At 47.4% G+C, this 27,766-nt stretch overlaps 1 protein-coding gene across 3 annotated transcripts in view; it reads right to left on the reverse strand.

Moving 5' to 3' along the window:
* GPR107 (G protein-coupled receptor 107) overlaps nt 1–27,766 on the reverse strand; it is a 70,700-nt gene that overhangs the window by 35,328 nt on the left and 7,606 nt on the right. For all 3 annotated transcript variants that reach the window (XM_058693815.1, XM_058693816.1, XM_058693814.1), the window contains exons 2-9: nt 12,218–12,340; nt 11,838–11,888; nt 11,504–11,583; nt 10,605–10,744; nt 8,054–8,091; nt 6,549–6,605; nt 3,120–3,230; nt 2,661–2,794 (exon numbers count right to left, since the gene is read on the reverse strand). In XM_058693815.1, the coding sequence (XP_058549798.1) occupies nt 2,661–2,794; nt 3,120–3,230; nt 6,549–6,605; nt 8,054–8,091; nt 10,605–10,744; nt 11,504–11,583; nt 11,838–11,888; nt 12,218–12,283 (677 nt within the window). In that variant the 5' untranslated portion in view covers nt 12,284–12,340. The remainder of the gene's footprint in view (nt 1–2,660; nt 2,795–3,119; nt 3,231–6,548; nt 6,606–8,053; nt 8,092–10,604; nt 10,745–11,503; nt 11,584–11,837; nt 11,889–12,217; nt 12,341–27,766) is intronic.

The following is a 27,766-nucleotide window of genomic DNA, read 5'->3' on the forward strand; positions in this document are numbered from 1 at the left end:
AATGAAGCTCCAGTTTATACCCAAAAATAAGATGCCAGTGGTGTCTGGGGAAACAGGGACCCTTTGCACCGCTGGCAGGAGTAGAAGCTGGTACGGGCCATCTGGTGGCGGGCGCTTAACGAAATCAAGGAAGACTTTACCCCCTGCCCAGCACACCTCCTTCTGGGAGCGCACCTCAGAGGCTGCACGGAGCCATAAGGGGACAGGCCAGGGAGGGGGTGGGAGGTCATGACAACACGGTTGGGGGGCCCGGGGCGGGGGGGGGGGGGGAGGCCGAGGGAGGGGTCCCTCACCAAAGCGATGGGTGAGTAAAACGTGGGGATGCGCACTATGGGGTAGCCAAAAATGAACGAACCGGACGGACACACGGCAGTGTGACTAGGCCTTGAAACAGCTACTACTGCGTGACAAACGGTACGAACGGCAATCTAGAGCTGGCATGGTTTACGAAAGTCACAAACATGCAGGAACAGTAAACACACCCACGCCCAACAACACACATCACGTGCACCGGAGCAGCCGGGAAGGAACGAGAGAGGGGTCGGGGGTCGGGACGAAGGGGAAATGAAGAACAGGGGCCTGGCACAGACCGATAAGGAGGGTGTGTCACAAACTGACGCACGCTCCCTTTCCGGCCGATTTCCCCCCCGTCCTTTCCCTTCCGACGTCTACCTACTCCAAGGTCAAAAAGGAAGTCAAGGCCAGACGAGTCTGCCACTCCAGCGTGGCGACGACACCTACCCAGAGCGCAGAACCGCTCGCTCACACACCCCGGCCCCCTCGACCTGCAATCCTGCTCGAAGCGCCAGCGGCCGGGGCGGTGATGACACGGGAGGGATAAGAGGCTCGAAAGAGAGCCCCAGTAACTTGGCTCGGACACGGGTTCTACCCTGCCAACCTTCACCCCTCTCGGCCCCCAGTAACCTCAGCTGAAGATGGGGCATCGCCCACCTCCAGGAGGTGGAAGGTGAGCAGACAGAACCCGCATCCAGCGCTGGACTGGGCAGGGAGCAGGCACTGGAAAGCGAGCGGCTGTCTGTCCTCCCCTTCCACGCGAAGTGCCGTGAACTACACACGTGCTGCGCGCAGCAGGTGCGCCTCTTCTGACCACAGTTAAAACTCACCGTCATCTCATGTAAGCGGACCAGCGACAGGGACGGTCTCATCGCTAAATAAACAGAAACTGAAATACCCCTGAGCACCTGTCTGCTCAGGTATTTCGTATGCACCTCGCATTTGCATAGTGCCCTGATTTGCAAAGTCCTCTGGCGCACAGGATTTGGGGGGAAGGGGGGTGGGAATCACACAACACACCTAAGGTTCTAAGACACTCAGAGGAAGGCAGGGCAATGACCCCGTCCCAGTTTTGTGGCCCAGGGAGTGAAGCGAGACACAGAGGTGGGAGCGGCCTGTGTTTACACCTGGAATTGGGTCTCTGGGTCCCAGTCCTGGTTTTTCTAATAAAGGAAGAATCAACACTTCACTGAAAAACCTTTTTATAGCCTGAATTGGTTAAGATTCTTGTTTTCTTATGAATGGCCACCTGACTGATTACCCCAAACACAACCATGCACGGTCCTTCACAAGTAGACGAGTGGCTCTTTCCATCAATCCAAATCTTAAAACAAACCAGAGCCTGCACTGCCCCGGCCCGAGCTCACTACCCCAGCTGAGCATGTCTGCCAGAAGACAGGCCCCCGGGGACTGAAGAGGTCTCGATTTCTGCCCAATGCTCCACAGAAAGAGGTATTCGGTATTTGGGATGCCTAATTATCTTATGAATTTAAATGACGCCACGTTACAATGCCATAAGCATATACCGTCCTTTACTTAGTTTACAGATCTTATGTAACAAATGCTCATACTGTTCTCTAACTGAAAAGTAGTATTTTATTCTGTTTTTCGGGGGAAAGGAGACAGAATTAAACGCTGGTCCCACACACACGTGCAGCTGCTCCCTTCAAGAACCGAGTACAGGCAGATAAAGCCTTCGGGTTTCAGAAGAGAGGCCAAGAGCCGGGCAGGTGGGCTTTGAAGTTTTTCCTCCAGTGACAAGTCTCTGGAAGCCAACACCTCTGCCCGGTAGACGGGCAATATCGAGCACCGGGCAGTAATGCTACGCTCTCAGCCAGGCTGTGGCTCCCTGCCACTCTCCTCCTCCTCATGAACAAACAGCCCCTGAATCATCAAAATACTTGGACCTGCTGTTTAAACAAAGCAAAGAGGGAGGGGGGGCGCCTGGGTGGCTCAGTCAGTTCAGTGCCCCACTTCGGCTCAGAACGTCAGATCACGGTTTGTGGGTTTGAGCCCCACGTCGGGCTCTGTGCTGACAGCTCAGAACCTGGAGCCTGCTTCAGATTCTGTGTCTCCCTCTCTCTCTTCCCGTCCCCTGCTCATGCTCTGTCTCTCTCAAAAATAAATGAAAACGTTAAAAACAAATCTTAAACATAAAGAAATAAACAAAGCAAAGGGAAGAAAACACCACGGCATGCCAAGCCCCTCCACACACTGCAAAGTCTCCCTGTTTCAGGGAAGATGCCCTTTGAGGAGGGCAGGGTTGCTAGAGCCAATGCCCCCCAGGCACAGAAGCCAGCAAAAGGTGAAATTACACACATCTCAACATACTCTAAGCTGGATGGCTCAAGGAAGTAACAATTTACCGTCGTTTTCGAAGGATGTGAATCCAGATGGTCCCAGAAACGAAAAAGAAAAAGGCCATAGAGATGTATAATTTAGGGAGAGGGATCTCTCCCGCCGAGAGGTAGCTGTCAGGGTTCTTCTCTGTGATCTCAATCTGCAACGAACGTGAGATTAATTTTTTCTTTTTCAAGAACAGATCACCCCACAGCCAGCAGTCTGTCGCCTCAGCTGCTTCACTCGGGCCGAAGAAAGTACCGGCAGGTAGCCACACTCCTAACGCACGGCGTAAAGTGTAAAAACACCCCAAACTGCTTTGTATTTTCTAGCTTAGGAATCCTCTGCAGAGGTGAGATTCCGGCCATTTTTTTCTCCGACTCCGTTTCAAGGGTTGTTAAAACCCACTCTTACAAAGAAACAAACGCCTCACGTTTTACGGGGCTGACAAAACCCACGTGGAACACCTTCTGCGCAGTACTCACATCAAGGCTGAAGGAGAGCTCGTCGCTAGACCGCAGTTCGTTCCCGGAGCATTTGTGAAAATAAAGACTGTAGAGGCCTTCCTGGTCATCGGTGCTGATGTTAAAGAAAAACTGTAAGTGGAGAGGACAGAAATTTCAGAATATGCCCAGATCCCCGGCGACGTGTTTCAATCTTAGGAAGAGATCAGGGATGCTAAGGGCGGAAACACACACAGACAGACGAGTTACCTAACCGAATTCCCCCAGGGCAGAGACCAAACAGGTGTTTTCTTCCTCTGCGATTCGGTCTCTGTCCAGGCGACAGGAAAGGGGACGGAAGTGGCTGGTGAGTACCCGCGTGCCCACTACCTAGGGTCTACGGTCGGCTCCCCACCACCCTGGTTTTGTCACAGACTCCCCAGCTGTGGGAGGTGTGGCTGGGGGCCGCAGGGATGACCTACGATGCAGGTACCTACTTTTCAGTCGACGTGTCGCCTTGCTCTTTTAGGTTAAAAACAAAAACAAAAACAAACAAACAAAAAACTCCCGAAAAAGGAAGGAGGCCCGCCTGCTACTTGAAAAGGCAGAGGACCAACACTCCCTCGTTAAAACGTATACCTGTAATTTCAGACAACGGGGACACAGGCCGTATTTTCTACATTTGCACACTTTCCTGTTTCTTGCATGTTTCAGGTGTTCAAACGGAGTTTAACGTAAATCCAAAGACATTTTGTAGATAAGATTAGAAAATACGACTCCTTGGTCAAAAGCATTTTGCTACAAGCCTAAGATACGTTCTTGAGGGCTACACAGATACACGATAAACCATAAGGAGAAGCGAGGAACTGACGGGGCTATAACATCTCTCCTAACAGTTGGGAAGGGATGTGAAGGTCACACGGGGTTTCTGGGGTGCTGGCACTGTTCTATTTCTGGCCCCCGCTGGTGGTTACAAAGGTCCACTTAGACAGGATAGGGAAAAAAACAGGTATCTGACGAGAAGACGGAAATAAGAGACCGAAGGTATTCAAGCTGGAATCGTTCCTTTGTCAAATCATCTCCCAAGCTCAGCTGTCAACGTCAGAGTGTATGTCTTAGTCCACGCAGGGTAGCCAGAAAACTCTTAACGTCTTGGTAACTTTTAGTTCCAAAAGTAAGATGCCCATGAAGATTCTAAGAAATAGAAATTTCTAAAAAAGTCAGCAGAAATATCATGGCCGATCACAGGAGGCACCTGACCCGCAAACAAAATCAAGCACGAATGTACATTCTAGAGTAGGAATAAGGCCTAACGGTCCCCTTCCTGCTTTAGGCAGACAAACTATCATTCCTGCTCCGTGGATGGGGTAGAAAGGCTCACAGTGACTGCCTTGTCCAAAATTAGCGAACAGCAAGGCAAGGGGTCATCTACCGACTTCTTTACGAGGAGAAGGGAAGCCAGAGAGAAGGCAGACTGGCCATCCACTGCCTGTCGCATTGATCCCGAGAACCCTGCAAACTGGTTATCTCAACGTTCTTAACCATCACACGAGCTGCTTCCCCACGACACCCACCCTGACACAGAGCGTCAGTAAGTGACAAATGTGTAAATCCCACCACGTTTTCTTTCCTTGGTGATTTTAAAAGAAACGGCTTAAAGAAATTTCAAAAAGCTTACTGTATTAGCAAGCATTTTAAAATGAGAGAAGGAAAAAAGGAAAGTACCTTTTGTATTTTCTTAAGGAGGCAGTGAACAAAGTGGTTAAACACATGGGCCTTGGAGTCAGACAAACTTGGGTTTGAATCCTCCCCTTGGACAAGTTACTTAACCTCTCTGAGCCTCAGTCTCCTCATCTGTAAAAGGGGAATGGTAACAGTGCCTACCTCACAGAGGTGCTGGAAGGATGAACTGGGGTAACGACAACGTGTAAGCGCTCAGCGCCACGCCTGGGACCCAGTTACTCGGCTCCATGATTACTAATGGACACAGCCTATTATGGGCCGGGCCCGAGGTTAGGGACTTTACATACATCAGTAATAAAACAGATTTAAAAGAACCTCTCCCTTAGGGCTACCTTCTAACGGGAGCAACAGAACATCAGCATAATAAATAAGCAGAGTACACGGCAGGTTGCAAAAAGGTGAAGTGCTAAGGGGAAGCCTGCAGGGACAGGGGGAGGAAGGGAGCCGCGTTTAAAACAGGGCGAACGCAGGAAGCTTTGGTGAGATGATCATGTTCGAGCAAAGGCTTGAAAGAGGAAGAAATTAATCATGTGGATTCTGAGGGACAAGCATTCCCACTAGGGGCACAGCCACAGCAGAGGCTCGGGCCTGATCGGTTCTGGGAGGGAGCAGCAAGGTGGCTTCCGCGGCTGGAGCAGAAAACAGGAGCCGAGGTCACAGACAAGACGGCAGCCAGACCACGTGGCCTTGCAGGCCGGGAAGGGCTCGAGGCTTTTGCTCTGAGGCAGATGGGAAGCCGCCAAGGGTTCTGAGCAGACGAGCGTCCACGGGCTCTCAATTAGCTACTAAAACCTGGGGGTACTAAATTTAAAGAACATATAAAATTGTTTACAGAGGCAAAATGATCTATGCTGAAAGAAATCAGGACAGTGGATGCAGGGATGGGGGGCGCTGAGGTGATAAAAATACCGGAAATCTCAACAGAAAGTGGGTTACATGGGTGTGTGCCTTTGCCAGAACTGATCAAATTGCGTGTGTAAGCACTGTGCATTTCACTCGAAGCAAATTAGACCTCAATCAATGAAAACTGCTTAGAAAAGAGACCGCGATTCTTACAAATTCACGATAAAAGATTATTTGCATAGTGTTTCACAAAGCACTTTTATATCTTTAAAAATGATACTTACAAGAGCTCTATGAGATAGGTTCCATCATGTTTCACTTTCAGATGATTGGAGAGCAAGATTCAGGAGTTAACTGAGTTGTCTGAGGTCACCACCTAGTAAGTAAGTGGGCGCTGGACCCCACCCAAGGCTGTCAGGCTGCCACACGTGCTCTCGTGCACCGAACAGCGGGACCCGCTGGGCCGGTCACTCAAGGCCTAGGGCCCCGGTGAATTCATCTCTCAAGTCCTACCAGCATCGTCCATGATCACCACAGGTCTTCCTAGGTACAGAATTCTGTGCTTCTAGAACACTCTGAACAGGGGGCAGCACGGGATTAAAGAGGCAGAGGTGTGGGGACAGCCGGGCAGATGTGGGCTGGAATCTGGACCCTGTCGCTCACGCTGGACACTCACAAAGTGGCTCATTCTCAGAGACATGATCTGGCAAGCGGTGGGTAACCGTGTCCACCTTGCAGGTTTGCCAGGGAAAGAGCTACCGCGTTCGAGTGACCGATGTGTAGCATGCCTAAACTATCATTCCTAAACTCAAACTTCCTTCACAAATTCACCCATTTACGCTGTAGGGATAAATCCTACGGAGATGACTCCAAGAGAATACATACCTGGAAAGAAACTGCCCCATCGCTATTGTGAACAGAAAAGGATTTTTCTCCCGTGGCCTAAAAAACAAAAAACGAAACACAATCGCCTGTTTTAGGAGGACACTGGCAAAAAACGTATGCTCATAAAAATGGAAGTGGAAAAACGAAACCAAAAACACATCCTTTTAAAAAAATCCGGAGTTGGCTGACCTTCAAAAGCTCTCTGAAAATAAAACTCACCATCCTTTCAAGATGTCTGAGATCCCCTTTCCCAGAGAATGGGAATTCCTCCTCACCTACTTCCTATTCCCTGCCGTCTCTTCTGCCTCCCCGCTAACCCCCTACTCCCTGCCCCCGCCCTCCCGATCTCGCCCCCACCCCCACCCCCACCCCGGAGCACATCTCTGCTCTTACGGCTTCAGCAAGACTACGGATGCCTGCCCAGGTCACACCCCGACACACCACCTGGACGCCATTCCCGATTTCAAACCACCGGCCTACTGCCATCGGCGCAACCGACAAGTTCTCAGCACCGGAAAGGAAGGGACTCCGGATACAGCCAACAACATGGCCGAACTCAAAACGGTCACGCGGAGTCAAAGACGACAACCGGGGCGCGGGCTGCATAAGGCACTTCTACAAAGCTCTGCGTTACTGATCTGCAGAGGCGGATCGGCGGTTGCCGGGCGTGGGAGGAGGAACCTGCAGGACCGTGAATGGGTGCACGGTCTCGATCGTGGTGGCGGGTTCACAGGTGGACGCTTAGGGCGAAACTTTTCAAAGTGTGCACTTAACCGTATGACGGTCACCCTTCAACGCATCGGTTCCGACGAAGCGCTGCCGTCCGGGTGCCCCCCCGCGGAAAATTCAAGATACCCCAAACCCAAACGCTGCCGGTTTTTCCTTCCGCGATTTCTACTATCTCTTCGTCTACTACAAACAGTAGAAGATACACACCTCCCTCCCCTGCCTCGCCCCCAGCCCTTGCTTCCCATTCCAAGGTTCTGCTCTGGCTGCAGACCCTCGCGACGCTGTCAGGGCACCGTGTGTTATCACGGCGGGCGCTCTTCCGGGTCCTCCTGATTCCACTCTCCCCCACTCCCAGGCTCCTCTGCACATTACTTGCAGGGCAACGTCTGCCCCAAACACCGTCCGTATCAGTCTCTCCTGACCAAGAACTCCTGAGGACTTCCTATTTTGGGTGCATCAATAAACAGCCTCTATTGTCTGGACCTACATTAACTAAGATCCCCCTCTCTGCTCAAGGCACACCTTCTATTTCCCACAGGCCGGCGCCCGGCACCTGTCATGCTTATTCTTCCAGTGTAGTAACAGCTCTCCCGACAGAGAGCAACGCCCCGTGGGGTAGGCACGCGCACCTGTGTGTACCTGCTTACGTGTATGTCTAGACGTTCATACCCACATTCGTATCCCCGCCTACAGTCACTTACATATACAGCCACACACATGTACACACAGCTACAAATACACGCAGAAAAGCTGAGCAGTGGGTGGTCAGTTCTTACCTTGGAATCTACCGTACTTCTTTTAGACTTTCCACCGTCTAGAAGCAGAAACATTTAAAAGATGTTACTGCATGATTCAGCTCTTAGATATATTACTTTCACGTTACAAGGCTCTAGCTTGTCTAGTATCAAATAAATCAAACAAACAAGGTGAGGCCGTATGGTATCTTGTAGAATGCCAACTCCTCAGATTCTAAAACGATTCTTCAATTGCAGAAGCAGCAAATTGGAGCGTATAAATGCTCTCTAATTTTTTTTAAGGTGTATTTAGTGTTGAGAGACAGAGAGAGCACGAGTAGGGGAGGGGCAGAGAGAGAGGGAGACACAGGATCCAAAGCAGGCTCCAGGCTCCAAGCTGTCAGCACAGAGCCCGACGCGGGGCTCAAACTCACGAACCACGAGATCATGACCTGAGCCGAAGTCGGACGCTTAACCGACTGAGCCGCCCAGGCGCCCCATAAATGCTCTCTAACAAAGGATAACATTCAGTCCCAACAGGGAAACTCATCTCTGAATAATCTAGTGTATGTTATTGCCAGAGATGCCACACGGAGTGACCTTCCTCATTTTCTAAGTAATCACATTTAAAAACAGATCATTGTTTCAAAATACGTACACACGGGGTGCCTGGGTGGCTCAGTCGGTTAACATCCGACTCTTGATTTTGGCTTAGGTCACGATCTCATGGTTCCTGAGTTCCAGCCCCACATCAGGCTCTGTGCTGACAGCGTGGAGCCTGCTTGGGGATCTTCTCTCTCTCCCTCTCTCTCTCTCTGCCCCTCCCCTGTTTCTGCATGCACACACACACTCTCTCCCTCTCAAAATAAACAACAACAAAATATGTGTGTGTGTGTGTGTGTGTGTGTGTGTGTGTGTATGACATCTATTTACACATACGGAAAAATTCATAGCAAACAACAGTAGCATAATTGATGCTTTCTCCCGACAGCAGGGAGTGTTAAGATTGCTAATGGCTTCTTTCATGGAACAGAGAGGGCATCTGGGCCTTATTTTTATTTAAGATATCTTCATGGGGAAGACAGGATCTCAACCTCGCTATAGGGAGAGAGTTTCAAAATAAAAATAGGAAAAGGATACTTTCCGTGCAGCGAATGTGTACGTGAGCATGAGAAACCAGCACGAGGAGGAAATGTACGCAGACACTAAACTGCACCATCACGCAAAGGCAACGTTTCTGTATGTCTTTTAATTGGGATTAGAGTTTTGACACACTGAGAAAAAAAAGTGTCAATAATAAAGAGTAAGTTCTCTTTAAGAACTAAACTATCAGATAAACCTGACAGTTAATAAAAGAGGCAATAAATATAAACTGGTTAATCAACATATGGAGGAAAAGTGCAACCTCGGTAGTTAAGAGTAAATACCCAAACAGGAGTCCTTTTTGCCTTTTACTTTGGGTCCAAAACAAACAAACACACACCAAAATCCCAGTCCTGGCTAGGACAAGGTGATGTGGGCACTATTCTTATATATTTTCCCAAAGGAGTATCAATTCATACAACTCATTTGGAAAGGAGCTGAAAACAGTACCAATATTCTCTCAGTACTCATATCCTTTGAACCGAATATTCCAGTTCAGGGAACCCATCCTAAAGAAAGTTCTAGAAATGACCAAAGTTCTAAAATAAAGAACCTCCAGTGCAGCAATATTTATAATAGCATGACAATGGAAACACGTCTCCTTAAGGGGAAAGCTTGAGCAAGTTACAGTATCCATATAATGGGATGGCTGGTAAGAATGAACTATCTTAAAGTTGAGTGAACAGGGACGCTTAGGAAATTACAAACATGACTATGACTTTTAAACATCAGGGGCGCCTGGGTGGCTCAGTCGGTTAAGCCTCCGACTTTGGCTCAGGTCACAATCTCACGGTTCATGGGTTCGAGTCCTGCATTGGGCTCTGTGCGACTGCTCAGAGCCTGGAGTCTGCTTCAGATTCCGTGTCTCCCTCTCTCTCTGGCCCTCCCCCGCTTGCACTCTGTCTCTCAAAAATGAATAAACATTAAAAGAATTTTTACGAGAAATAAAAATCAAATGTTCTAGACCCACCCAGGAAACAGCTCAGAAGAAAACAGAAATATGGGGGCACCTGAATGGCTCAGTCGGTTAAGCCTCTAACTTCAGCTCTAACTTCAACTGTCATGATCTCACAGTTCCTGAGTTCGAACCCCGCAGTGGGCTCTGGGCTGGTGCATAGCCTGCTTGGGTTTTTCTCTCTCTCTGCCCCTTCCTCACTTGTGTAAGGGCTCTCTCTCACTCTCTCAAAAATAAACTTTAAAAAAAAAAAAAAAGAAAAGAAAAGAAAAAGAAAACAGAAATACTAAAATTCTAACACAACAAGGTCAGAGAAATTACTGTTCTGTTTCTCCTTTCCCCCAGTTTCCACCTTTTTCTTTGATGGTTATTTATTTTTGGACAAGCTCCAAAATGAAATAATGCTATGACTGTGTGTGGTTTTTACCTGGGGACAAAGAAGAATCTACGAAGCAGGGTGGTAAAGAAAATGCTCTTCTCCACCTTACAGTTTACCTTGTTTCTGCTGAGTCTGGTTGCCCGCCGGAACAGGGTCAACACCAGGCTCCTGGCTCTGGCCAAGGACTTTCTCATCCTTGCTGAAGATGATCTTTGGTAGCTGGGTACCAGCGTCTGGTGGAGATCTTACTCTCACCCTAAATTCAAATAAGAGAAAAGTAAACAAGTTCAAAGGAATGCTAGGGCCCTTTGAGTGCCCCGTGTTACACACTGTCCCGGGGTCCAAACCCATCATCTCAGGTAGTCCTTACGAGGTCCCTGATGTGGATTCTACTGTCTGCTTTGTACACCTGCTGAAATGGGGGCTCGGGGAGGTTAATAACTTGCCCAAGCAAGAGTGGTGAGGCCGGAAGCAGCCGGATGAGGACCTGACATTCTCACTCCGAAGCTTACATTCCCAGCGACCACACGGCTCTGATGAACGTATTTTCCCCCTTAGTGTCTACCATGTGTTCAACGAACTGGCGCACAAGGGAAGTGGAGCGAGGGGTAAAACACCAAGTAAGATGTTAAAGGGAACTCTGGGAGGGCACGTGAGGGGCAGCGGGCACTATGCGCGGCCTGCCGAACGTGCATTCCCTCCCTTCTCCCCGCTCAGCAGACCCCCGTCCTGCCAAGGAGCCAACGGTTGCCTGAAGCCTTCCCTCCTCTTCTCTAAGTCCCGTTTCTCCGCCCAACTTCCTGTCTATATCGCTGTGACCACGTGTATTGCCGTTGGGTCTCCGTCATTAATCTGCACGCTTCTCGGGGGCGGCGCCTCTGTCCCCCTCATCATGTTCTTGACGTCCCGCCTTCGGCCCAGTATCCGGTAGACGCTCCGCGAACGTCAGCGTAGCTACGCAACTCCCCCTGAGTCTCCTCTAGGATGGGACTGAAGGAACACTGCAATTACTTACTCGCTTCTGGAGATGTCTAGGATTAGAAGGGTGACGGAGATGGACTTTTTTTTTAAAATACAGTAATTCACATCTTCATCCTGAGAAAGGAAGCCCCGGGGGTACATCATCTCATTCACTCACGTCAGAATAAGAACAGAAAGTTTTCAGGACCAAGGCAAGCAAGTGACCCGTGCTCCGCCCCAGACCACACAGCTGTGGGTGCTCAGAGATGCCAGGGAGTCAAAGCAGCCCCCACCGCCAGGAACACAGCAGTGACAAAAGCAGGAGGCTCCCGCCCAGCGTCTTGGGCTCAAAGTGATGAGGGGAACCGGGTCACGCAAGGGATGCTCACCAGGTAGGAAGAAAACCCGTCGTTCTTTGTACGGTCCAGGCTGAATCCAATCTAAGAGGGGGTGGAAAGGGCAGAGGTAAGTGTCCACGCGGAGCTTTGGCATCCACACCTCTCTTACTCAAGGAGCAGAAAAGGCGCTTCTTTGGCCCAGCCTTCTCTTGGTCTTCTGAGCATTCATTTTGTAAGAAGCAACCCCAGTTACGAAAAATTATTCAAGAATCACAACTTAAGTGTTAAAAAATAAAACTATCTGATGCCCGCCCCCAAGTTTAATTTTCTCTACATTGGGATACTTCATATTTAAGTGGGGGGGGGGGGGTGAAGCTCTCATCTACACCACAGAAACGGGTAAAGCCCTTGACCTCCTGGAAGGCACTTACGGTTGTGTCCTTGTCTGTGGCTCCTTCAGGTTCATTCACTGAAAGGCTACTGACATTAACCACCATGTACCCGTCCTTGAAGAATCCAAAGGTGTTCAGATGAACCTTATGCCTCACATCGTCCTAGAAAGATTTGCCGTGGTGGAATGAGTCAAAGGGAGAAGTTAACTTGATTTATTTAACCGATTTATTGCCTGAAAAACTACAGTATCTAGCTAGCTAGCTCACGTTTCCATGTATTTGGCAATATGTACAATACATATACCTTCCTGCTCCAAAAGCTGAAGCAGACTCATCAGAAATTCATAAGATAGCAACAGTTTTGCAGAAAGAGGCATACAATAGATTCCATTCATCCCCGTGCATTTGTAAGGGCCCCAGGGGCAGACTTGGTGGTCAAGCGGAATGTGACTGCCCGGGAAGGAGGAACAATGTTTTAGTCATCCTCACAAGCTTCCCGCTGGCACAAGGCCTGGCATCAGGAGGCACTCAAAACGTGATGGGGGAGGGGACGGGAGGGGGGAGGGGAAAAGTGGCCAAAGGTGCTCCGAGAATACACTCATTTATATAAATCTTCCTATGAGAGTTTTATGCACCTACCCGGCTCCTCCCACTGCGGGGCGATGAAGGACACCTGACATTATTTTTCTGACCTACGATACAATTTTTTAACATCTGCATCTAAAATGATGTCACACACGATGGGGTTTCAGGAAGCAAAGCCTTATGCAGCAGGAATCCAGACACTAGCCGGGTGGAGGGCGATGTCTCGGACACAGGACAGCCCTGAGATCTGCTGCAACTGCGACACGTGGTCAGGTGCTACCACGGCCGCCTGAAGCCATCTCAAAGTTGGGATTCCAATCTCAACCAAGTCAATACATTTTAAGGCCAAAAGAACAAAAGCTCTAGGGAACACTTCTAAAACGGAGGCTCCATGAAGACAGTGCATATTGGGTAAGTCAGGAGTTTTATGTTGAGAATCACGTGCCTAAATCTGAGCACCTTCAGAAGCTAACAGTTATTAATTAGGAAGCTTCTAGATGCAAGGCACTAAGCCGAGCACTTTTCTAAATCCTGCATTTGGTTCTTCCTCCAATCTGCACAGTCCTTTTCGTTACTGTTTGCTTCTGGCTCATGTTTTTTAGTTCTACCCTTTGTCTCTTCCAGTTTTAAACATAAACTACGTTACAATCCACTGAGATGCTCTGGGGGCTCTAATTCTGCTTCCGGTGTTCTCTGTTGGCTTTCACAGCCGGCTCTTTCTTCGCGTGAGTGCTAATTTTCTCTCTAGACTTGGGTCTCCCGGACATCAGAGGGAGTCTAAAATCGCAAACCCCAAAGGCCTCGGAGGAGAGGCTGTGGATCAGTCTATAGCATTCAAATCAGGAACTGGGGGCGTCTGGGTGGCTGGGTCGGTTGAACGTCGGACTTCGGCCCGGGTCACGATCTCGCCATTCGTGAGTTCGGGCCCCGCGTCGGGCTCTGTGCGGACGGCTCGGAGCCTGGAGCCCGCTTTGGATTCTGTGTCTCCCTCTCTCTCTGCCCCTCCCCTGCTTGCACTCTCTCAAAGATAAATAAACATTAACATTTTTTTCAAAAAATCATAAACTGTAACCCCCTACACGATAGCTAAAACACTTACTTTACTGCCATTAGGAGGGTTATGTTTCCTAGCCCACTCATCAATTCAAGGACTATAGCTCTGAGGGTCCTATAATATTAGGGGCTAAGGAGAGGGACACAGCTCCAGCCACACCCTGACCACCCCACGCCCTCTGCCTCCTTGCACCCAAGGCTTTGGCTCCAGAGGTTGCAGCTTCCCCACCCCCACTGTCTTTTTTTTTTTTTTTTTTTTTTTGGCCTCTAGGAGTTTCCCTAATTTTCCTAGGAGCCAGCTGTGCATTTAGAGAACGTCGCTGGACTCCCACTCCCGGGTGGGACAGAGTAGCCTGCGGCACACGGGAACTCCCAGGGAGGACAAGAGAAGCAGAGAAGATATTAGAAGTCATCCGCTGGAAGGCTCGACCACAAAACCCAAAATGCCAAAGCTCACATCCTTTTTCAGGATTCTAAGAGAATGATGTGAGTGCCTCTTTTCTCAATGCTCCCGAAGGCACAAGACTAGCACAGTCCTAGATGCACGGGAGAGAAATCAATTCAACTCCATATGACGGACGCCTCAGGACACTGCGGTTTCAGGCTCTGGCAGGATCCCCAGAGACAGAATGAATAAACAAATTCCTGCCCCGAGCGGAGCCTCACAACAGAACACTAAGCTAAACGAGGCCGACGTAGGTACGATCCATTCAAACACGGGGCAATTGTCTACGGGAATAGAGTCAGGTGAGGGGGATCCTTGGGAGGAAGAGACTTCAGTGGCTACAGGAGGGGGTCGGAAGGAGCTTCCGGAAGTGCTTGGTGACACTCTTGTGGTTGCACAAGTGTGTTTATTTACGTTGTGGAAATTCACCAAGTTATGAGCCAATAATGACTATTTTTTAGCATGTGTATTATACACGAAGGTTTAAGTCCTACAAGTATGCTTGTTCTAATTTATCCAGCATTTAGATGCTACGTGGCAAAATGGAAGACTGGTTAAAAAAAAAAAAAAAAAATGCTTAACTCATCCAGTCCACCAAAGATATTTTCTGCGTGTTTGGGGGAAAATGTTTCAATAGCAAGCTTAGAACAGTTATTTTTCTATTTAAACATTACATTCCTTTATTGTTTTTTCTCACTTTTATATTAGCATTTCACTTGATAAAACACTGCCACAAAATACATGTTTTTGAATAATTTTATCTTTGCTTTTTATTTAGAGAGAGAGCGTGCGTGTGCACGCGCGAGTGGAAGAGGGCCAGAGGGAGGGAGGGAGAGCATCCCAAGCGGGCTCCACGCTATCAGCGCAGAGCCTAACACGGGGCTCGATTCCATGAACTGCGAGATCGTGACCTGAGCCGAAATCAAGAGCCGGACGCTTAACCGACTGAACCAGCCAGGTGCCCCTGGTACCATTATTTTTTAAATTATGGTAAAAATACACAAATCATCATATTTAACATACACTATGGCTACTTATAATGCAGAAACCACATTTTGAGAAATACTCCTCTAAAATCTCCAAGTTTCCTTTCAAACATTCGTTACAGCATCATAACTCCACATTTTCCACACCTTTCGAGAAACGGGTTACGGGCCGAGGGCTTTCCCAGGGCATCCCATCCTCACCCAGCCCAGTGTAATTCAGGGCGGCAGCTCCACGGTAGAGACGCAGACACAGGTTCAGGGGTGAAATCGTGGCCCAAGACAACAGAGACTATCAGTGGTAAAGCTGGGATTGCAACACAGATCTGACACGAAAGCCATTTTCACCCTACTGCCTCCCAGTATGCAAAGGTAATCACGACATGATATTAAATGCAAACTGGACAACCTAGAAGAAATGGACAAATTCCTAAAAACACACAACTTCCCAAGGCTGACTCCTAAAGAAAGAGAAAATCTGAACAAACTAATAATGAGTAAGGAGACCAATCAAACAGGAAAGAGAGTTAAGGCAAAATTAATAGCAAACCCTCTCAACTTCTTCCAAACAAACCGAAGAGGCAGGAGCATGTCCAAAGCCATTTTACAAGGCCAGCTTTATCCTGAAACCAAAGCCATATAAGGACACTACAAGACAAGAACAGTAGAGGCCAATATCCCTGATGAACGCAGACGAGAAACTCCGTAACACGAGACCGCCAAACTGAACTCAACAGCACACGGAAGGATCATCCGCCATGAGCAAGTGGGATTCACCCCTAGGATTGCAAGGATGGCTGAATATATGCAAATCAATAAATGTGATACATCACAATAACAAAATGAAGGGAGAAAAAAATCCTATGATCACCTCAATAAATGCAGAAAAAGTAGTCAACAAAAATACAACATCATTTCGTGATAAAGACCCTCAACAAATCAGGTGCAGAAGGAACGCACCTCAGTATAAAAAAGGCCGTATAAATGACAAGCCCAGAGCTAACATCATCCTTAACAGTGAAAAGCAGAAGATCTGTCCTCTAAGCTCGGGAACAAAATAAGGTTCCCCACTGTTACCATGCTTATTCAACACAGTACTGGCAGTCCTGGCCAGAGCGATCAGGCATGAAAAACAAATAACAGGCATCGAACTACAAAGGAAGATGTAAAACTGTCACTATTTACAGACGGCATGCTATTTTATATAGAAAACAATAAGCTTCCGCTGTTAGAACGAATACGTGAATTCCTTGAAGCTGCAGAATACAAAAATCAATAGCACTGAGGTTGGTCAAGCGTCTGACTCTTGGTTTCGGCTCAGGTCACGATCTCACGGTTCGTGCATTTGAGCCCCGCATCGGGCTCTGTGCTGGCATCTCGGAGCCTACTTGGGATGCTCGGCGTCTCTCTCTCTCTCTCTCTCTGCCCCTCCCCCACTCATACTGTCTCTGTCTCTCTCAAAATAAATAAACTTAAAAAAAAAAAATCAGTGGCATCTCCATACACTAGCAACAAAGCATCTGAGAGACAGAGAGAAAAAAGATTTTACAAGCATCAAAAGCAATAAAATACTTAGGCATAAGTTTAGCAAAGGAAGTGAGCGATCTATATATACCCTGAACACCATAAAGACAATGATGAGCGAAACTGAAGACAGAAATCAATGGAAAAATAATCTGTGTTCATGGATCGGAAGACTTACGATTGTAAAAATGTCAATGCTATCCAAAGCAACTTACGCATTCAACGTCAACCCTACTAAAATGCCAACGGCATTTTTCATAGAAGTAGACCAAACAACCCCAAACTCCTATGGGACCAGAGAAGACCCCAAATAACCAAAGCACTCTTGAGTAGAACAAAGCTGGAGGCATCACACTGCCTGGTTTCAAAGTCTACTGCGAAGCCACCGTGATCCAAACAGTGTGACACTGGCACGAAAACAGAGGCCGACGGAACAGGACCCAAGGGGCCCAGAAATAAATCCACACACGTATGTCCAACGGATCTTTGACCAAGTGGAGGACAGTCCCCACCGCAAATGGCGTTGGGAAAACTAGATCTCTTCACACACAAGAATAAACCGGACCCTTTCCCACTCCATGCACACACATCAGTTCAAAATGGACTGAAGACTTAAACGTAAGATTATAAACTGTAAAACTACTAGTAGAAGAAAACATATGAAAAAACTTCTTGATGCTGGTCTGGGCAATGACTTATTGGGTAAAACCCAAAGCTCAGGCAACCAAAAAAACAGCAAAAACAGACAAATGGGGATGGCATCAAACTGAAAAGCTTCTGCACAGGAAAGAAAACAAGAGAGTGAAGAGACAACATTTTGAAAGGAGAGAAAATATTTGCGAATCATATATCTGATACTGGGCTAATACCCAAAATACATGAGGAACTCAACTCAACAGCAAAACAAAAAAAAACCCCAAAAAACCCGAATAACCTGACTTAAAAATGGGCAAAGGATCAGGGCGCCTGGCGGGGCTCAGTCAGTTAAGCGTCAGACTTCGGCTCAGGTCATGATCTCATGGTTCTTGGAGTTCGAGCCCCGCATCGGGCTCTGTGCTGACAGCTCGAAGACTGGAGCCTGCTTCCGATTCGGTGTCTCCCCCCTCTCTGCCCCTCCCCTGCTCATGCTCTCTCTCTTCCTCTCTCCCTCTCTCTCTCTCTCAAAAATAAACACAAAAAAAATTAAAAAAAAAAAAAATGTTCAGTATTACCATTTGCCAGTATCATCTGTACGACCTGCACCTAACCTAACCCCCATCTGTGTTAAGTTATCGCGTCACTGTGTCAAATATGGTGTGTGTGGAAGGCATTGTGCAAACCCTATTTTACTATACAAACCGTAGACACATGGACACTTTGAAACTGGAAGGAACCAGGAAGGTCATCCATTCTAATTGTTCATTCAACTTCATTTGATTCGATGCAGTGTAAATAAACCAACATTCACATGATGCCACTAATGGCTGAGGCCCCAAACGTGAAAAATACTCAGTCCCAGAAAAAACTGCCAATAGTCAGTTCTGAGTGCAGAGGGATACAAAAAAAAAACGCTCCTTCCAGACCTGGGTACTCTGGGACAAATGCCCCATCTGTTCCGTAACTCCTATGCCAGAGTGCTCCAGCCGGCGTCTGGGGAGGAGGTAGGAGTGAGTCAGAATCGTGACATTTCTCCCTCCAGACACTCTCCTAGGAGGAGCAGTGAGGTCAGTCCGACTGGATGAGGAAGCAAACAGGAGACACAAGGCAGGGCGGGTGCCAGAGTAGGGTGAGAATGACAATATCAGACACAAAGAAGATTTAATTACACTTTCAACAACCACACTTTTTTTTCTGGTAAGATTTTAAGGTAAGCTCTACACCCAACATGGGGCTCGAACTCACAACCCTGAGATCAAGAGTCTCGTGCTCCAGCTAAGGCAGCCAGAAGCACCCGCCGCCATTAATTCTGTTAGCACTGACACAGCAGTAATGTCTGTTTCCCCAAGGATTTCAGAGACTGCAAACACTTGACCTTGTAGCCAGTACTATGCTAAGAGCTTTATCTACCAGCACTCATTTTTTCTTTTTTTAGGTTTATCTGTTCATTTTGAAAGAGAGAGAATGAGCGAGCATGGAGGGAGGGGCAGGGAATCGCAAGCAGGCCTCCGCTGTCAGCACAGAGCCTGACACAGGGCTCGATCCCACAAACCCTGAAATTATGACCAGAGCTGAAACCAAGAGTCAGATACTCAACCAACTGAGCCACCCGGGCACCCCTACCGCCACTCATTCTTATCGCCAACACTACAAGGCAGGTGTTATTATGTCCGTTTTATGGATGAGGAAATAGAGGCTCGGAGTGGCAAAACTTGCTTAAAGTCATAACGTCAGGAGGCGACAGAGCCAGTATTCAAACTCAGGTTTGTTTAAACCCCAACCTATGGTTTTGGCCACCTCATACTTATTACAACCAACCAACCAGTCTATCTTTTGTTTGTTTTGCATTTTTTATTATAGGAAATTTCAAACCATCGACTCACGGTCCACTGTGTTGTTCTGTACTTCTCCCCACCCCCAATCTCATCTAAATAGGATCTCACTCCAATCAATAGATTGGATTCAACAGAATCAAATCCTAGATGTGCTATCATTTCATCCATTAATATTTCAGTGTATGTTTGATGAGAACGTCTTTAAAAAACATAACCATGATAATATGGCATATTCCTAACCACAATAAACTGCTTATCAAGTTAGGTAAACAAGACTGTTCACCCACAAGACGTTTACAGGGACATAAAACACAGGACTGTTCTCAGGTACTTATCTCTATGGCTGGTTGTAAACTCCTGCTCTCCTAGTCGACTTTTATTATCTGAAATCAGTGGAAACACAATTACAATCTCCAAGGCACTAAAGCAAATAAGGACCTAAGCATTACTCTGATGACAGTGATGAAGAAACAATCTACAAAAACGGGTAGTTAATTTGTTACAGAGGATCCAATTAGAGAAAATGTGGCACCGGCCGATTATTCTGAGTTATTTCAGATTATTCTAAATGGGTCGTCTCTATTTTCAATAAACTACTTGTAAAATTAAAACTTCATCGTATCGCTATCAAAGTTCTAAACCAAAACTTTACCCAAAAAGTACACTTTAAAATGTGCGGTTTCAGGGCATGATTATGGATGCATACGTTTCCCCTCTTCTTCCTGTTTTCTGTTTGCACACACCTTTATTTTTACCACCACCAAAGTTTTCCTCGCATTTAAGAGTATATACACGCCGAGAAGTAAACTCGTATTGAAATAAGTTTTCCTAAAATTTCTGGCTTACAGAGAAAGTCTGAAACTAAAAGACAATAAACACGCTTGGAGTCAACACGAAATGGCACCTTTCTCTTATCAGGTTGGTAGAAGTTAAGACCTACAACGTGATGCCTTGTGACGTACGTGTGCAAATGAACACCAAACACTTACACGCCACTTGGCGGTAGCGTGAACTGACAGAACCTTGTACATACAGGGCTCTTTGGTACCTTCCATTTAAGTAATCCCATGCCTAGGAATCTACCCCCACAGAAATACTAGAGCTGAAATATAAAGATATTTCTACAAGAATATTCAAAGCAGCTCTGTTTACAATAGCTAAAATCAAGCAGTCAAAATGCAGTATAAATTTCTGTCAGCAAACAAATGATTTCTATCAATGCTGAGTCCTCTTTACAATGAAGAATTATCATAGTGGTTAAAAAGAAGGATGTAGGCCCGCGTATCCCAACATTTGAGAAAAGACTGCAAGAGAGGGGCGCTTGGCTGGCTTATTCAGTAGAGCAAACACTTGATCTCAGGGTGGTGAGTTCAAGCCCCCTGTTGGGCAGGGAGCCTACATACATACATACATACATACATACATACATAATAAATAAATAAATAAATAAATAAATAAATAAATAAATAAATAAATAAAGCGAGCCTGTAATATAATAAAGAAAAAGATGGGGTGCCTAGGTGGTTCAGTTGGTTAAGAGTCTGACTCTTGATTTTGGCTCAGGTCATGATCCTCGGGTTGTGGGATCAAGCCCCGCATCGGGTGGTGAGTTCAAGCCCCCTGTTGGGCAGGGAGCCTACATACATACATACATACATACATACATACATAATAAATAAATAAATAAATAAATAAATAAATAAATAAATAAATAAATAAAGCGAGCCTGTAATATAATAAAGAAAAAGATGGGGTGCCTAGGTGGTTCAGTTGGTTAAGAGTCTGACTCTTGATTTTGGCTCAGGTCATGATCCTCGGGTTGTGGGATCAAGCCCCGCATCGGGCTCCGGGCTAAGCGTGGAAACCTGCTTGGGATTCTTTGTCTCCCTCTCTCTGCCTGCAACCCCCCACCCCCCCCCCGCAAATAAGTAAGTAAACATTAAAAAAAAAAAAAAAAAAAAAAAAAGAGCCAAGGCCATTCATTCATTGAACAGGCACTGCCCTAGGCTGTGAGAATGGAGCACTGAGTGAGGTGAACAGAAAGTCCTGCCTTGTTGAGCTTCAAGTCTAGTGGAGAGAGGAGATGAGAACACATGCACTGTGAAGGCCACGGTCTATCAGTCCGTGAGGAGTGCACCAGCAAACAGCACTGGGTGGGGGGCAGGGCAGGCCACCTGGAGGAAGGTGGTCCTGGAGAGCTTCACTGAGAAGGCACCGTGGTGAGGGCACAGGCCATGCAGATGTCAGCGGGAAGGATGTTCTGGACCTTGGCACGGAGCTCGGTGGACTGAGGACAACAAGACACCGCTGTGGCTGGACTTTGGCTTAGAAGTCACCAAAAGGCAGGGCAGGGCGCCTGGGTGGCTCAGTCAGTTGGGCATCTGACTTTTGACTTCAGTTCGGGTCATGATCTCGCGGTTCATGAGAGTTCGAGCCCCGCATCGGGCTCTGTGTTGACAGCATGGAGCCTGTTGGGGATTCTTTCTTCCCCCTCTCTTTCTGCCTCTCCCCTACTCATGCTATCTCAAAATAAATACATTTCTAAAAAGTAAAAAAAAAAAAATTTTTTTTTTAAATGTTTATTCACTTTTTGAGAGACAGAGACAGAGTGTGAGCAGGGCAGGGGCAGAGAGAGAGAGAGAGAGGGAGACACAGAATCCCAAGCAGGCTCCAGGCTCTGTGCTGACAGCAGAGAGCCCGACGTGGGGCTTGAGCCCACAAACCGTGAGATCATGACCAGAGCTGAAGTCAGACACTTAACCGACTGAGCCACCCAGGAGCCCCCTGACCTTAGATTTTTATAAAGTGTGATTATGCCAAAAAAAAAAAAAAAAAAACAAAGAAAAGAAAAGAAAAGAAAAAAAAGAAACCTACAAGTGGGGAATGTGCAGACGAAGATCTTTAAAGTTATGTAGAAAAACGTGGAAGGACGCACGGACGGTGAGAGTGGTTAAGTCTGAGGAACCCGCCCACAGGGATGGGGAGAAGAGAGGACTCTTCACCACGCCCGTCATCCTCTTGTGTTAGACAAGCTTTTGGATCAGCAAAAAGGAAAAGGTCACCTGTCACATGCTAAAAACTATTTCCCTCTTTCAAATGCTTTACGAAAGGTAATTGTAACTTGTGCTGTTCTAATGTGTACTCACCCAAATGAAAATCTGGTTTTCTATAAACTATGCCTCCGAAAATGAAGCGTTATATTCAAAAAATCATTTTTATTTTACCTTTGAGTGAGACTTAGGATCGTTTCTACACTCAAATGTAACTTTTAAAAATTATAAATGACAGGGGTGCCTGGCTGGCTCAGCTGGCAGAGTGTGCGACTCTCAATCTTGGGGTTGTGAGTACGAGCCTCCTGTTGGGTGTGGAGCCTACTTAAAATTTAAAAACAACTGTTTTAATTAATAATATATTTTTAAAAATATAAAAATTTCCCCTACATTAGGGAAAAAAAGAGCCAAAGCCAAAGGAAAAAAAGGTACCTCCGTTTCACCAATGTGTGAAAACCATTCAGAATTTGGAGATTTTCCTCTAATCTATTTTTTTTTTTTTAATTTTTTTTTTCAACTTTTTTTTTTTTTATTTATTTATTTTTGGGACAGAGAGACAGAGCATGAACGGGGGAGGGGCAGAGAGAGAGGGAGACACAGAATCGGAAACAGGCTCCAGGCTCCGAGCCATCAGCCCAGAGCCCGACGCGGGGCTCGAACTCACGGACCGCGAGATCGTGACCTGGCTGAAGTCGGACGCTTAACCGACTGCGCCACCCAGGCGCCCCTCCTCTAATCTATTTTAATGGAATTTAATGTACTGTTACTTCACTAGTTCACTGGTTTTTATTTTTTTTTTAATTTTTTTTTTTTAACGTTTTTTATTTATTTTTGGGACAGAGAGAGACAGAGCATGAACGGGGGAGGGTCAGAGAGAGAGGGAGACACAGAATCGGAAGCAGGCTCCAGGCTCTGAGCCATCAGCCCAGAGCCCGACGCGGGGCTCGAACTCACAGACCGCGAGATCGTGACCTGGCTGAAGTCGGACGCTTAACCGACTGCGCCACCCAGGCGCCCCAAGTTCACTGGTTTTTAAAATTGTTTTCAGTTTAGTTTTTAGAGGGAGATAGAGCAAGCGAGCACGTGCAAGGAAGGAGGGACAGAGAGAGAGAGAGAGACAGAATCCTAAGCAGGCTCTCAATGGTCAGCACAGAACCCGGCACAGGGCTCGATCTCACAAACCGTGAGATCATGACCTGAGCTGAAATCAAGAGGCGGACGCTTAGCCAACTGAGCCACCCAGGCGCCCCGCAGGACAGAGTTATTACAAAAGACTAGAACTCAGAGTCAGATGAAAGAAATGCGGGAAGGAAGGGGCGCAAAGCTTCCCCACCACTCCCCCCTCACCCCCACAGGCCTGCCACCCCGGAAGCTCCTCACCTACTTTACCATCAGTTATTGGGAATTATAAAGCCTGTACGTGGTCAGAGAAAACGTAAGTGAACCGTGTAGAAAAGTAGCTGCAACCTTACCACTCAGGGATAAGTCATGATAACGGTTCGGAGTTTTCCTTTTGATCTAAGAAAATGTAAAACACGTACTTCAGGTATCAGAGCTCTGAACTGGTACTCAGCAACCAAATACCATGTTAGAGGAGCGCCCGGCTGGCTGGGTTGGAAGAGGTACAACTCCTGATCTTGGGGTGGAGAGTTTGAGCCTCACACTGGGTGTAGAGGTTACTAAAAATAAATAAACCAACTGGGTCTCATGGTTTGTGAGTTCGAGCTCTATATCGGAGCTCGTTGCTGTCAGCGTGGAGCCCGCTTCAAATCTTCTGTGTGTGTGTGTGTGTAGGCACACACACACACACACACACACACACGCACACATGTCAGAAAGGTATAAGCACAGCCACAATGTATAATCTTGCTGTTTGGTGGCATCCATAACAAGATCAGGCGTGTAGGACTGAGCACTCACAAGCCCACCACCCAGGTTCAGGGAATTCCTACTTTAAAAAAAATTTTTTTTCTTAATGTTTGTTTATTTTTGAGAGAGAGACAAAGCGCGAACAGGGGAGGGGCAGGCTCCAGGCACTGAGCAGTCGAACCCATGATCCACGAGATCATGACCTGAGCAGAAGTTGGACACTCAACCGACCGAGCCACCCAGGCGACCCAGAGAACTTCTACTTTAACCAACATGGCAACGATACCTTTTCTAGCAACAAGTGTTCACTTGAGAAAAACTGGGACACAGAAATGCACTCATTCCGTCATTCGACAAACGCCTGCTGAAGCCCCACCGCGTGTCGGGCACTGGGCGTCAGCGGTCAGCCGGACAAGCGAGCCTGCGGCCTCCGGGGCCTCCCCATCCTCCTAGTTGTAGAAAAGTAAAAGGAGTAACAACAAATACCCAGTTCCCCCGCTCTCCCCAGGCTTATTAGATGCCTATGTTGCAGCTGCTTTGGATTCACAGGAAGGGAGGGTGTGAAGAAGGGAAAATAAAACACTGGTGACAAAGAAAAATGCCTTCGTCCCTCTGTCGAACCCTCGTCCCCTCTCATCCCCCCCTCCCTGTGCTCATGAACTGATTAGGTGCCTTCCTGCTCTCCCTTTGAAAGTACTTTTACTACGGGGGCGCCTGGGTGGCTCAGTCATCAGGCGTGCGACTTCGGCTCAGGTCATGGTCTCACAGCTCGAGTTCCGGCCCCGCATCGGGCTCTGTGCTGACAGCTCCGAGCCTGGAGCCTGCTTCCGATTCTGTGTCTCCCTGTCTCTCCACCCCCCACCCCCCTGCTCGTTCTGTTTCTCTCTGGCTCTCAAAAATAAATAAACGTTTAAAAAAAAAATAACAACAGTACCTTTACTAGATATATCTATCCATATCCGTAAACATCATACAGTATCATTGTTTTAAAACTTTGGATACACGGTGTCATAACGTCGAAGCACATCTGTAACTTGCATTTTCAGACAACACTGTTTTTGAGGACCCATCTGTGTTGATACATTTATCATGCTCCGGGTCCCACTTTACCGGCTTATATTTCACCACACGTACATCACAGGAAGACCGGTCCAGCTTCAAATTTTCTGGCCTTTCGATGGTGCAGAAGGAATACATACGCGGTAGAAACCGGACTTTGAGGTTTGGATTTGGCTCTCTTCCCAGGCTAGAGGTGTGCACGATCCTCTCTCGGGATGCTGGGCGGTGGCAGCGGCCGCGGCTCTCAGGCAGCCCCGCGGTCACAAGCGTAACCGACCCCTACACGGACGACCGTTCCGTTTGTCGCTTTCAGGACGGTATTCGGTACGTTACACGAGGCATTCGGCACTTTGGTATAAAACAGGCTCGGTGTGAGGTGATTCTGCCCACATGTAGGCGAATGTAAGTGTTCCGGGAGTTGAAGGTGGGCCAGGCTAGGCTCTGATGATCAGGAGGGTAGGCGTATCAAGGCATTTTCAACTTACAGTGGGTTTATCGGGACATAGCTCGATCGTAAGTCGAGGAACATCGGTATATCCATTTCCCCATCCGCGTACATTCAGGGAATTTCCAACCTTTTGCCATCACGATGCTGTCGTGAACATCCCTGTACGTGCCTTCTTACACCTATCTGTGCAGAGATCGGGAGTACATGCGTACGCCCAGGCGTGAACATTCTGGGACACAGAATGTGCACATTTTCAATTTGCCAGAAACTGCCAAAGGGATCTCCAAGGTATAGGAGAGCTTCCTCCTTACATCCTCACCGAACCTTGACGTCAGGCATTCCATTTTGCGGACACTAATTCAGCTGCATTTCCTGATACTTCAGGAATTTGGGGCACCTGTTTCTTTTTTTATTAAAAACAAAATTTTTTTTTTAATGTTTATTTTAGAGAGAGAGAGGCAGAGAGAAAGAGAGACACAGAATCTGAAACAGGAGTGTGCTTCAGATTCTGGGTCGCCCTCTCTTTCTGCCCCTCCCCTGCTCACACACTCAAGCACTCTCTCTCTCTCTCAAAAACAAATGAACGTAAAAAAAAAAAAAAAAAAAAAAAAAAAAAAAGCCACTCATAATCCCTAATGAAAACTACTATGTTGGTGTGCTTTCTCCTTTTTTCCTCCCTGTAACAATAATTGTTTTCTACGGACGATCCCGTTCTTTGGACTAAATATCAGGATATAAGCAGTGTTTTTGCTTTAACTTCCTCAACAATTTCACGTTAAATTGTTTTCACATATAAAGCAAGTAGAATAATGATGCTTCAGTTTAGTTGTTCTCATGAACCGAACTTGAGAGGGTAAGTACAGTAACACTTGACTGAGCTAGCTCAAGGTCACCTACCTGGCCACTTCGTTTTAAACAGCTCACCAACTGGCAGTGAGACTGTGTGGGCCCGTAAATGTGTTCTATTTGGCTAAAATGGTGGTTTTGGTTTTTTAACTTTAATTAGTTGCTGGCTAATTTCACATAAAAGGCGAAATTTCTAGGTTTTCTTGGGGGCGGGGGGAGAAAACCCACAAGACCCACTATGTCTGGGCCACATTCCAGTGCAGCAAAAGCAGAGAAGCAGCCCCCTGTAGAAGGAACAGGTGCCCCTCAGCCGGCCGTGCCCCCCGGGGTCCCCTGGAGCCAGCCTGCTCACAGTTTCTAGCTGGCTTCCAGCAGCATCTAAATCGGGGACCTCAGATTAAAAGAAACATCACATGTCAAAGGTAAGCAACAGTGCCTTTCAGCAAAAGGCACCCACAATCAATTTCTCTACTCCAGAGAAAAACAAGAATAACACCATCTATCATCCCGTCCCTTGCCTGCCTGCTATTAATGCTAGGAAACATTCCCGTAAGAAGCTTAATATCTGAATGTTTGGCTCACTGTATTTAGGCAGCAACTCACAAAAGGAATGCGGTCCAATTTCCTCAAAGAAGCAAAATTGTGACAGCTAAGCATACACGAGAGAAAAACCACAAAAAGCTGAAAGAGAATGCAAAACAGAAACACAGAAACACAGAAATCTGGGGTCTTGGCAACCAGGGCTTTCCTCGGGGACAGTCACTGAGGGCTGCTCACCCAGTGCAAGGGGGAAGACGGGAGGAGCCCCGGTCTTGGGTTCAAATTCTGTCACCCAAGTTCTGTTTTCCGCTTACCTCAAAGGGCTGTCATGAGGAGTCAATGAGTAAAAACATCCAATATTCAGCCCAGTCTTTGGCTTACGGGGGGTACTTTAATAACAAGCTGCTATCACCGCCACTTCAAACTTAGATTCTGTAGAACACCTCATTTCCAAGTGAGCCTAGAACACTGGACACTGGAGCAGGGTCCACCGTCTTGTGAACACGGCAGTCTCACATACTAGAGCCCTGGAGGCACATTGAAGAGGGACATGGGGTGCCCGGGGGGCTCGGTCGGCTAAGCGTCCGACTCATGGTTTCGGCTCAGGTCATGATCCCACGGTTCGTGGGTTCGAGCCCTGTGTCAGGCTCTGTGCGGACAGTGTGGAGCCTGCTTGGGATTCTGTCTCTCCCTCTTTCTGTACCTCCCCTGCTCA

This window comes from Neofelis nebulosa, chromosome 12 (assembly GCF_028018385.1).
Source record: "Neofelis nebulosa isolate mNeoNeb1 chromosome 12, mNeoNeb1.pri, whole genome shotgun sequence".
NCBI classification, from domain to species: domain Eukaryota; kingdom Metazoa; phylum Chordata; class Mammalia; order Carnivora; family Felidae; genus Neofelis; species Neofelis nebulosa.